Source organism: Lissotriton helveticus, chromosome 8 (assembly GCF_964261635.1).
Source record: "Lissotriton helveticus chromosome 8, aLisHel1.1, whole genome shotgun sequence".
Classification (NCBI taxonomy): Eukaryota; Metazoa; Chordata; class Amphibia; order Caudata; family Salamandridae; genus Lissotriton; species Lissotriton helveticus.
Genome location: NC_136069.1, coordinates 961259563 through 961272446, shown reverse-complemented (window position 1 = coordinate 961272446; position 12884 = coordinate 961259563). Strand labels below are relative to the sequence as shown.

General features: G+C 46.3%; 1 protein-coding gene across 1 annotated transcript in view; it reads right to left on the bottom strand.

The window, feature by feature from the left end:
• Positions 1 to 12884, bottom strand: part of IL1RAPL1 (interleukin 1 receptor accessory protein like 1) — a 2344491-nt gene that overhangs the window by 1112059 nt on the left and 1219548 nt on the right. Inside the window, exon 5 of the mRNA XM_078656096.1 lies at positions 1868 to 2147. Within this exon, the coding sequence (XP_078512222.1) occupies positions 1868 to 2147 (280 nt within the window). The remainder of the gene's footprint in view (positions 1 to 1867; positions 2148 to 12884) is intronic.

Here is a 12884-nt window from a genome sequence, read left to right as displayed (position 1 = left end):
CATAACTTTGAGAGTATTCACTACCATGAGAGGGGCTTGGGATTTCAATTCAGATCAAAATGTGACCTCCTCAGCCTAGCAAGAGCAGGTAAAATCTGGGCTTTAAAAGATTGTATTGTTTCTGCTCAGATTTCCAACACTGGCTGCTCTTCTTATTGTAATTTTGCATACCATGGTTGCTTAAGTGTGACTCAAGGAGTGTGTTGTGTCTCTATGGTGGACCTTGTATAGTGAATATAATCTGGTTGCTTAAGAGTGACTCCTGGGTTTGTGCCTCGGTTACTTAAGAATTGATGCTGCATGTTATAATTCCTGGTACTGTAAAAGTGCTGCCAGGGTTGTGCTTCTGTTGCTTCTAGGTGCACACTACAACAAATATTCTCTGTTTGCATTCCAATACCTCCAGGGATTATGTTCCTGTTGCTTTTTGCTGTAATACATTTAACATACTCTATGGTGGACTCCAACTAGCCACGTGCTATGCACTCCTTGAAGATCTTTACTTTAGGAAACTTACCAATCCTAAAATTGAAGGTATACTCAATTGTGTCTATGCTCATACTCTCTACACGTTCTGTCATGCTTATGCACAGCAGTGTTCTCCTCAACATGTTTCAAGCATGTTTTTAAACCAAAACCCTCACACCTCACCCAGCATCTCCCATATAGGTACAACTACATCGAAAGCACTATCTATTATGCTCTCTAAAAATACTGTCAGGAACCCCAAGCAAATCAGAATGCTGCAGGACCTTCTCAGGGGTATGAGGATATCAGTGCCACAATGTAATATTTTGTACAATTTGTGCGTATTTTGTTACTGCATTTGTTATATCGTCAATGATTTAGGGCTAGATGTAGGTAAATGGCATTTACCGATTCGTAAATATCGAATTTTACCGATTCGGTATTTACAAATCGGTAAATGCTAGGTAGGTAAATATTCTTTAAAAATTACCGAATCATTAAGAATCTGTAATTACCAAATCGGTATTTACCGATTCGGTAATTGCCATTGATTCCTATGGGCCTTGAGGCCCATGGGAATCAATGGCAATTACCGAATCGGTAAATACCGATTCGGTAAAAATACCGAATTGTCAAGGGGGATAGGGTGTCACTTTGACACCCTGTTGCACCCTTGATTCTGGCTTGTGTGCCATGTGACACACATACATGCCCTTAGGGCATGTGTGTGTGCCACATGGCACAGGTGTACATGCACAGATGTGCATGTACACAGGAATTAGTTATTTACCATGAAATAGTATTTCATGGTAAATAACGAATTCTTAAGGGCCTGTGGCACTATTTTAAGTGCCACCTACATCTAGATTTACCGATTCGGTAAATTTACCGATTCGGTATTATACCGAATCGGTAAATTTATCGAATCGGTAAATTTACAGAATCGTTAAAATTTGGGCCCCCTACATCTCAAAAACCAAATACCGGTCGGTAACGGCCGAAATCGGCCGTTACCGACCGGTATTTGGTGTCCTACATCTGGTCCCTAGTTGTGATGCCATCTATTTTGCTAAACAAGATATTTTCGAACATGTGATTAGTGATTAGTGATTTTACATGACGTTATATGTGGTGTAATGTATGATATCATGTGGCACAGATTCTTAGCGGTGATTTTCGTTTACATGACTACTTTAATGGTCACATTACGTGACATTTGGTGTTCCATTGTAACTTTTGTTATTTATTCCATTTCGAGTGTTATAGAATGTGTTCTAGAACACACATGCATAACTTTGTGCCTTATGGACAGTAGTAAAACTGAGGACACCATCACCCTTAAAAAAACCTACTGCTTAAAGTGCCTAACAAATTCATACATACATAAGTTATTTAATACCTTATAACGCAGGCATATAGACCACTATCTTGAGTGATTGTTGGCCGAAACCAAATAGAATCGTCTTCTTTGCTCATTCTAGAACCATCGAAAGCAATGGGTTCTTCAAAATCTCCAGGTCCTGTGCTTTTGTACCACATCAGGCTAAGTCCAGCACTTTGTGCAAGGGTGTAGTTTGCTCTGATATATCCATAGAATAGTGCACATTTTATGCGCACAGGCTCCCCCATTAAAACTTGATAGTTCTTGTAGTCCACAGACCAGTCAGTGCACCCATCAACTACAAAACAAGACAAAAGATAGAAAGTTGTTAAGTTTAATTGCCCAGAGCAATTCTGTATTAAATTATAAGCAAAGGCTGATAGTTAAAAATCGCTCTACTTTGTCTCAAGCTGCAATACAAACCATTTAATTTCATTTCAAAAAACAATTGTTTGCTTATTTATAATAATAGCAAATATGTTGGAATAATGGTTTAACAATTGAATAAGATTTCATGAAAACGTACAGGCACTTTTTATGAGTGGTCATGAAATTCCCATAGGTGTGGAATATGCAGCATATACTTGTATTCTGTAGTTTGCAAATAACACCACACTGTAATTTTCACCCTGTAAATTTGTATATTCAAAGGAGATACATTTCCAGAAAATACTCGGGTAAGTAGATTTTTGTGCGCCAAAATGTACATGTTCTCCATTTTGCAGGGCTGAACTCGCAATACACGATTATTATTGCAGCTGTTAAAATCCCCAGTCTAAGAAATTGGGTTATTAGTTGAGACAAGTGGAAGTCCTACTCAGATGATAAACCCAATCCTTATCAAAGTGAACCATAAAAGTCAGTAAATTAAACTGTGGTTAACGCTCTGGTAGCTTAGCATAAAAGCAGTCAAGTGGCAATGTGAAAGGTATGCATCATTCAAACAGTAATAAAGATGCCTTTTCATAAAATACTGGAGCATGTGGATGTTTCTGCACTAAAGTGTGCAGGTTCTCCATTTTGCTGGGGTGAATTTGCAATACACGAGTATTATATCAGCTGTGAAAATCCCCTGTGTAAAAAATTGGGTTATTAGTTGAGAGGAGTGGAACCCCCACTCGGATAACGGTACACAATGCTTATCAAAGTGACACCCAAAAGTCAGTAAATTAACCTGTGATTAACGCTCTGGTAGCTTAGCATAAAAGCAGTCAGGTGACAATATGTAGAGTATGCAGCACCCAAACAGGAACCGAGTGAAAGCACAACACAAGAAAAATCCCACACCAACTTAGACAAATAGAGTCATTAAGTAAAATGACATCAAAAAGACAAAAATACAGTTCCTAAAACCAGAGATACATATTTTGCTTTAAACATTGTAGGTGAACATACCACCAAGAAGCACAAAGTGCCACTTGTGGTTAGCTGGTAGCGATGTATCCAAGGAAAGTCACAAGTTCAGGCCAATCACAATGGAGCGTGAGTCAGATTGAGAGACCACGTTGAAGCTTAACTCCAAGAATGCAGAAATCCTCATCCTTGGCTCCACCTTCTCCATGTAGAAAGACACCTGGTGGCCCTCTGCCCTCGGAAACCCCCCACCCCGACAGACCACGCACAAATCCTTGGCATCATACTTGACTCACCACTCACGATGAACTACCAGATCAACTCTGTATCCTCAGTCTGCTTCAACACCCTCCAAATACTCAAAAAAAAGTTCAGATGGATCCCATTGGAATCCTAAAAAACGGTTACGAACACCCTCATCAGTAGCAGACTGGGCTACGGCAACACTCTCTATGCCGGAATCAAATAGAACCCACTTCTCATACTTCAAACTATTCAGAACGCAGCAGCCAGACTGATTCTAGACATCCCCCATCACAACCACATCACCCAACACCTCCACGATTGCCACTGGCTCCCCATCGAAAGAAGAATAACCTTCAAGCTCCTCACTCAAGCAAACAAGATCCGCAACATCGGACCAGCATACCTAAACAACTGCCTCTCCTTCCACGCACCTAAGAGACATCTCAGATCAGCTAACCTCTCTTTGGCCACCATTCCATGCATCTACAAGACCAGAACAAGAGGAAAGTCCTTCTCCTACCGTGCAGCCCAGGCTTGGATCGACCTCTCCCTCAACATTCAGAAAGTCCCTACACTGTTCCAGATCAAAAAGGACCTCAAGACCTGGCTCCTCTGATGACCGCAGCACTAAACAGAGCTACCCCTCCAGTTACTTGAGACACTCGCGGGTTAGTAGCTTCGCTTTACCAACCCTGATTGATTGATTGACTGGGTAGTCCTGCTGTAGAGTTACCTTCTCAAAGTCTGCACAAACAGTTTAATTCGTGTTGGCGAGGACTGTAAGAAGGAGGCTGTCAGCGCACAGAGCAGGTCAAGCATTGCGGATGGTCATTGGTGTAGAGCAAAGAGCCAATCATCGCTGGAACTCCACATTGGTTGATCATTGTGGATGGTTGATTTTGGCACAGAGTCCAAGTATCGTATTGCCTGTAGCTGTGGATGGTTACTGTTGGCATGACGAGCGGTCTGTTCTCAGCAATAAGAGGGCAAAAACTTTGCATCTTTACATTTCTTTCAAGAATAATTCATATTAATGCCAGTCAAAGGTCCAGGACCTGGGTGCATCTCTTGAGGATCAGGATTCACTCTAGCAGAGATCAGCAGCAGGTCTCAGTAGGGTCTAGGCAGGTCCAGTTGGTGCTGATCAGCTTGGTATTTGGAGGGAAGGCCTCTGGAACATTATTGTTTTCCTCTAGTTTACGCGGGTCAGTCACTCTGGTTAGCTTGGGTGCAATCCTTTCTTCAATCAGCACTATAGTCCTTCTTCTGAATCTTCCACGAGTACAGAAGTATTCTGATTAAACGTCCTGAGAAGGTCCAATTTTTATTCCACCAAAAGTGGTTTTGGTCAGTTCTTCCCCCTCCCCATGTTCCTTGCTCCAAACTATTAGGACAAAGGCAGGTAAGGGGCTGGTGTTAGGTTCCTTTGTGTGTGATGCAGGCAAAGCCCTTTGAAATGTAATCAAGTCAGGGTACAGCTCCTCCCCAACTATCCTATCAGGAAGACCCTCTCCCCTCACACCTAGGCTACCTTTGTCTCACTGTCTGGGGGTAATACACAACCCATAGCAGCAGAGCCATTCACAGTCATGTGACCCAGAACACTGGCAAAAAGGGACAGTTGTATTCGGACAGAAAAAAATTAAAACTTTTTAAAAGTGGTGGGGAGGAAGGATGATGATCAATGGGTGATAGCGGGAACTCCTAATCTCTTCAACATCAGAAAGAGTGTGCAACCTTTGGTGCTTATGGTAGTCAGTGGCCGAGTATAGAAGGAGTAAAGATGGTCGCGGAGTAGATGGGGACACAGTTCCAACATGATCATTTGTACCGGAGCCTCAGCAAACGGAGTTGCATGTCCACAACTATCAGATCACCTCACCGGTGTCCCACTGTGAGGGAGAGATTCTGGCATAGCCCGCATTACTTTCCCGCAGTGCAGGAGCAATACTTCGCCAGTCCGGGAGAATTAGGGGCCCCAGTGTATCCAGGGGTAGGAATCATTATGCCTGCAACTACCAGCGTGCCTTGTGGCACATAAAGTGAGCATCAGTGCCTCTGTGGTGATGGGGAACGTTTTGCATAGCCCAGAGAGGGCAATAGGCCCAATGTTATTACAGCAGCAGGAGAGCTCATGCTAGTAAATCAGCTGGCGCCTAAAATCAACATCGGCGTCCTGAAGCACGGGCAAAGTCTGGCAAGACAGTAATCTCACTTGATTGGGCCGTGCTTGGTCAAGGCCAGGCCGAGCCCTTCCTCTTCTCTCCTCGCCTAAGGACGTCTAAAGTCTTCTACTGGGTCTGTCCACAGGCTCAACATTAACATGTTAGAACCTAGTTTTATTGACTTCCTTATAGCAACGGGTTCACAAAAAGTTTCCAGTGAGGCCACCAAGTTTCTCACTAAGGTAAAAAGTGTGCATCTCTTGTGGAATTTCAATGCAGAGCAGGGAGTCGCTATCCGGTTGAGGGTCGTTGGGGGAGCCTAGTCTGATTATTTTTGTCTGCAGCAGTCTAATTGAGAAAACAGAATTACTTCAGCCTTTAAAACTTTTTTAAGCATTAAAAAGCAGTCTGTGTAAAATATGCAAAGTCACTCTAAATATTCAGGCACCACAGCTAGTCTTGATACAACTACATTGCCTCCCTCCATTAAGATCCGGTAATGCCTCATAATCCAAAAGATCATGATCATGAAGGGGGGTAAATGCTCCAGAATATTTTCAGGATTAACATCCAAAGGAGTTAAACATCAGTCATGCTTTCTCTGCTAACAGTGTGAGAACCAGAGCAGTCTCACCCAAGAAGTTCCTGGGGAAAGCCTTCGATGTCTTGACAGACTCAACTCTGGGATCAGAGGTTTATCTTCTTTTAAAGGTTAAGGAATACCCTTTGTTAAATCTAAACCGACCATGGTCTCCGAGGTAGAAGTATCAGAGAGCTTTCAGTTTGTTGCTCTATCTTCTCCTCTTCCAATGCCACCTGCTCCCTCGTGTAGTCATCTCAGCATTGTGCAATCAGAAGTGCTTGCTGCACAGATGTTTTTGACTTTGTCTCAAGTCTCAGAAAAGCCTGACTAAGAATGTGAAAAGAAGTACACCGAGTCACTCCCAGAACCCCCACATAAACACCACAGGGAGACACACCACTAATTATGCAATGGGATGAAAAAAGCAAGCTTAATCTTAGTCTAGAAGAGATAACGGATATTAAAATCTCCCAAACCACACAAAAAAGCCCTACTACATGCTTGGCTCTCCAAAATTGAAAATGCTATGGCCCAGATGCCAGAGAGGTTGAAAGAAGCGGAGACCAGGACCTCACAGCTGGAGGATCAGACTACTCTGATGTAGCAAAAAGTGGATACCTTTCAAAAACATAAAACTATGGTAGAAAACAAAGTTGAGGACTTGGAAAATTCTTCTAGACCTGATAATCTCTGCATCGTGGGGGATCCAGAGGAACAAGAGGGCCAACATGTACTCCAATGGGTTGATTTTTTCATTAAACACATATTTTTCCAGAACACTCTGGGGCCTTGACACTTATGATTATGAGAGCCCACCATCTGCCGGCAAATCAGCTTTCGAACTCAAAATTCTCATACACAATACTTGATAACTTTGGACATTGTCATATTAAGGAGCAAGTGTCAACTAAGATCAATCAATCTATTTGTAAAGCGCGCTACTTAGCCGTGAGGGTTTCAAGGTGCTGAGGGGAGGGGGGATGCTGCTACTGTTCGAATAGCTAGGTCTTGAGGAGTCTCCTGAAGGTCAGTAGGTCCTGCATCCGCCGTAGGTGGAGGGGGAGGGTGTTCCTTGTCTTGACGGCGTGGTGGGAGAAGGATCTGCCTCCGGTGGTTGCTCTTTGGATGCGGGGGACAGTGGCAAGGGTGTGGTCGGCGGAGTGGAGCTGGCGGATGGGGGTGTAGAAGTTGAGGCGGCAGTTGAGGTACGTTGGTCCAGTGTTGTGGAGTGCTTTGTGTGCCTGGGTGAGGAGCTTGAAAGGTTATCCTCTTGTTGACGGGGAGCCAGTGTAGGTCTTTCAGGTGGGGTATGATGCGGGTGCGGCACTGGATGTCGAGGATCAGACGTGCGGATGCGTTCTGGATGAGTTGGAGCCGTTTGAGGAGTTTCGTCGAGGCTCCTGTGTAGAGGGTGTTTCCGTAATCCAGTCTTCTGCTGACGAGGGCTTGGGTGACCGTCCTTCTAGTTTCGGTGTAAATCCACTTGTTGATCCTGCGAAGCATACGAAGGGTGTTGAAGCAGGAGGAGGAGACGGCGTTGACCTGTTTGGTCATGGAGAGGGTGAAATCAAGGATGACCCCTAGGTTGCGTGCCAGGTCAGTGGGTGTGGGAGCCGTTCCTAGAGAGGTAGGCCACCAGGAGACGTCCCATGCCGAGGGGGTGGATCTGAGGATGAGGACCTCCGTTTTGTCTGAGTTCAGCTTCAGCTGGCTGTTTCTCATCCAGTCGGCGACGGCCGTCATCGCCTCATGGAGGTTGGTCTTGGCTGTCTGAGGGCCTTTGGTGAGGGAGAGGATCAGCTGGGAGTCGTCGGCATAGGAGATGATATTGAGGTTGTGCAGTCGGGCGATGTGGGCGAGCGGGGCCATGTAGATGTTGAACAGCGTGGGGCTGAGGGATGCGCCCTGGGGTACGCCGCAGATGATCTCGGTGGCTGTAGAGCAGAAGGGGAGAGGCAGATGCTCTGTCTTCTGTTGGAGAGGAAGGAGGTGGTCCAGTCTGGGGCTTTCTCTTGTATCCCAGCGTCGTGGAGGCATGTACGTAGGGTGTGGTAGCAGACCGTGTCGAAGGCGGCTGACAGGTCCAGGAGGATGAGGGCAGTGGTCTCACCGTTGTCTAACACGGTTTCCCTATGCCGGATGTCCCTCTGAGTTGCATATTTCCTGACACAGCAGCCTCTGCAGCCAGGTGGCAGAAATAATTTGTAAAACTGTTTAACTTGTTTAAAGCTCAGGATTCTCAGGCAATGACTGCGCATCAATTCATTTAAAGGTGCTGATAAAAGGGAAATTCCAGTCATTCTGTGATGTTTCTGAGGCACAACAGATGCTTCAACTGATGTGTAAAGATTCTTAATAAGTCTTTAGCGTCTATTGTGAGGTGTTATTTACAACATACAACAGCCATTCTTAGTCCGTAGTAATCATGATCTGGCGGATCTAATGGGCCCCAATCAATGAAGGAAGGTCTCTAAAACGATGATCAGAGGGAGGGCTCAATTCTTTCCCTATTGTTTGTTTTTTCCTTTTTTTCTCTTTTTTCTTTCTTTCTTTCTTTCTTTCTTTCTTTCTATCTTCCTTTCTTTCTTTCTTCTTGAATCTTTTTGGGCTCGCCTGACAAGGGGGGTGGGCGAATTGGACGAGATGGGCCGTTAGGTACAGTTTTTAGGGCTCGCCTGCTAATGCGCATAGCTGGCGAGCTATATTGTGGCTTAACGAGAGCTTAACCATCTCGGCGATTTGTTGCTGTGCCCGAGAAAAACAATCTCAATGCACAAGCGCATTGGCAAAAAGCGCGTGCACATCAAAGCCACCATCCTCCCTCCCACAGGCATCTCAAGCTTCCCCCAGCCGGCATTTCTCCTCCCCTAATTATTCACTGCACGGCCGGCCGGCACATCAAAGGCTGCTGCTGCTGTGACTCGCATTTCTCCTCCCTCCTCCCCTTTCACTGCCCAGGCCGGCCGTACTTTCACTTTACACGTCCGCCAGGCCGTGTCTCGCGTTTCTTTAACATGGCAGCTTTTTTTTTTTCCCTTCCTTTTCTGGCTCATTGTTTACTGGTATGCGCATCTCACTGGTGCACAGCTTCACCCACGCTGACCTGTGCGTCCGCTGAAGGCAACACAAGCTGATGGCAAGTGCATTCTATCGTTGTGAGAAGGCAGATTTCCATGTTTGTTGCGAAATAGTTTCAGTAACAGGAGCTATTTAAAAGTCACACATCAGTAATTTTAAAATCGTGCAACAAAATAAATAACACATCCATTTGCACCAAGTTTGTTGATTTTGTGAAACGGAAAATAGCCAGTATATCAGAAAAAAACAAAAGAAAATATGTTTAACTCCTAAGCATCCGATGTTTGGCGTGTAATTCTTTGACTGAGACTTAAACATAGAAACAGAGATGCTACTCCACGAATAACCCTTTTTAAAAATATGCTACCCTATAGTTATCTGTTACTTAAAAAGAATTGGCTCAAATCCATGCATCTTGAACCCAGACCAATATTTTACAGTTTAAACGGGCAGAACGTGTTTTTTGTACCTCTTATTAAGTAAACAGCAAAACCAGTGTGAATTAACGTTGCTTTTTGTTTTGACCTGATGCAAATACCATTTACTAAGCAAGCACCAGAACGGATGCCCAGGACATCTTTGTATTTTTGCACCAATGCACGTTTTTTGTGTCTATCACTGACGTTGTTAAACTGGGCGGAAGATACTATACTTTTTAATTTAATATAAATCTGTTGCAATATTCCAAGCCGGATAAAGCACCAAAGTAGCTCTGACTGTTAAATGTTTTCAGATTAGGGGAACGAATGGGATGGGACCCCGGCCCCCGGACACTCCCCTCAAAGAAATGTTTTGAGAGAAGTACAAATATTGAGTGTTTTATGGCACATTCTGCATGATCAAACCTTGTCCAATCACTGAAGGCATGGTTGGAGATTGGTTGGAGGGCTGCGTAGTCCAAAGGATGTAGGTGGCTCGTGAAGAGTGAGTGGATGAATTAATTCAAGAATGGACGACAATGGATAAAGACGTTTCGATACTTAGAAAAGGCACTGACCAGGGTGGGTGCTTTTGTTTTCATTTTAGTGTGTGCATTAAAACATCACTCTCCGTAATCCTACCACTAATCCTTATAAAACATGCATAGCACAGCCTGGATGTGTTTTAAGCTGTGCACTGATTTAGCGCCTTAAAGAATTAAACACAAAGCATTAACCTTTCATCTAAAACGGTGAGAGTGAATGAGCTAACCACGTAATGGCTGAATCGCACAAAAACCTTGCATCAGTCCACACTTCTCCTTGATCATATTGTGTGATCCTAGACAATTCATTTTTTTCACATTGTCTCCTTTTCCTTACTCATCGTGTGAGAGCATCTTGGCTTGAAATACATTATTCTGTACAAAAGCAAAAGTCTATAATGTTACTCCATTCGCTTATAGCATCGTCGTCAGTTGTGAATTTTCTCAGTTTGTGATGAGAGTCTGTCACGTCTGACAATTACAAGTCAATGCAATGGTACAATTTAACAAAGTAAACTGAACTGTATTGCAAATATCACATTATAAAGACATACACTGTTAGAATTTTTGAAGAGTCTTTACAAGTATGTACTGGACACCCTGAGCCAAGCAACAGTGGCTCACTCATTCTCTTCCCCCAGAGCCTTGAAGGCCAGCACTGCTGGTGGTGACGTGCAGCAGATATGAAACCCCCAAACGCAAAAACAAACGTTTTTTTGAAGCACACTTTGAAACCATGTGTTTTGCATTGTTTATTTAAAAACGGCGGAGGCAGGAAACATATGCTCGCAGTGGGGCACGCGCAGGCACCACTAGCGGGCATGCACATGACATGCAGCCCAGGGCACCAGAATTCTTATGCACGTTATACTCACAAGTGAGCACGCTCAGGGAATAATGTTTACAATAAAGTAATCAACCTGCAGATTTCCACTATAATTTAGGGTTTTTAAGGCTTGAATGAGGCATCGTTGATGCCCTGTTGGTCTCTGCATCCACCGATGCACCCACCACACAGCTCCACCGATGCACCCACCACACAGCTCCACCGAGGCACCCACCATACAGCTCCACCGATGCACCCACCACACAGCTCCACCGATGCACCCACCACACAGCTCCACCGAGGCACCCACCACACAGCTCCACAGATGCACCCACCACACAGTCCACAGATGCACCCACCCCACAGCTCCACAGATGCACCCACCACCCAGCTCCACCGATGGACCCACCACCCAGCTCCGCCGATGCACCCACCACACAGCTCCACTGATGCACCCACCACCCATCTCCACCGATGCACTCACCACACAGCTCCACTGACACAGCTCCACTGATGCACCCACCACCCAGCTCCACTGATGCAACCACCACACAGCTCCACCGACACAGCTCCACCGATGCACCCACCACACAGCTACACTGATGCACCCACCACAGAGTTCCACCGATGCACCCACCACAGAGCTCCACAGATGCCCCCACCACTGAGCTCCACAGATGCACCACCACACAGCTCCACCAAGGCACCCACCACACAGCTCCACTGAGGCACCTACCACACAGCTCCACCGATGCACCCACCACACAGCTCCACCTATGCACCCACCACACAGCTCCACCGAGGCACCCACCACACAGCTCAACAGATGCACCCACCACACAGCTCCACCGAGGCACCCACCACACAGCTCTACCAATGCACCCACCACACAGCTCCACCAATGCACCCACCACACAGCTCCGCCAAGGCAACCACCACACAGCTCAACCGATGCACCCACCACACAGCTCTACCGATGCACCCACCACACCGCTCCACCAATGCACCAACTAAGCTCCACCGATGCACCCACCACACAGCTCCACCAATGCACCCACTAAGCTCCAAGGATGCACCCACCTCACAGCTCCACCGATGCACCCACCACACAGCTCAACTGATGCACCCAGCTCCACCGATGCACCCACCATACAGCTCAACCTACACAGCTCCACCGATGCACCCACCACCCAGCTCCACCGATGTACCCACCACACAGCTCAGCCAACACAGCTCCACTCATGCACCCACCACACAGCTCCTACGATGCACCCACCACACAGCTCCACCGATGCTCCAACTAAGCTCCACCAATGCACCCACCACACAGCTCCACCAATGCACCCACTAAGCTCCACCGATGCACCCACCACACAGCTTCACCGATGCACCCACCACAGAGCTCTACCGAGGCACCCACCACACAGCTCCACCGATGCACCCACCACACAGCTCCACCAATGCACCCACCACACAGCTCCACCGATGCACCCACCACACAGCTCCACCTACACAGCTCCACCGATGCACCCACCACACAGCTCCACCGAGGCACCCACCACACAGCTCTACCGATGCACCCACCACACAGCTCCACCGATGCACCCACCACACAGCTCCACCGATGCACCCACCACACAGCTCCACCAATGCAGGCATCACACAGCTCCACCAACACAGCTCCACCGATGCACCCACCACCCAGCTCCACCGAGGCACCCACCACACAGCTCAACAGATGCACCCACCACACAGCTCCACCGAGGCACCCACCACACAGCTCTACCGATGCACCCACCACACAGCTCCACCAATGCACC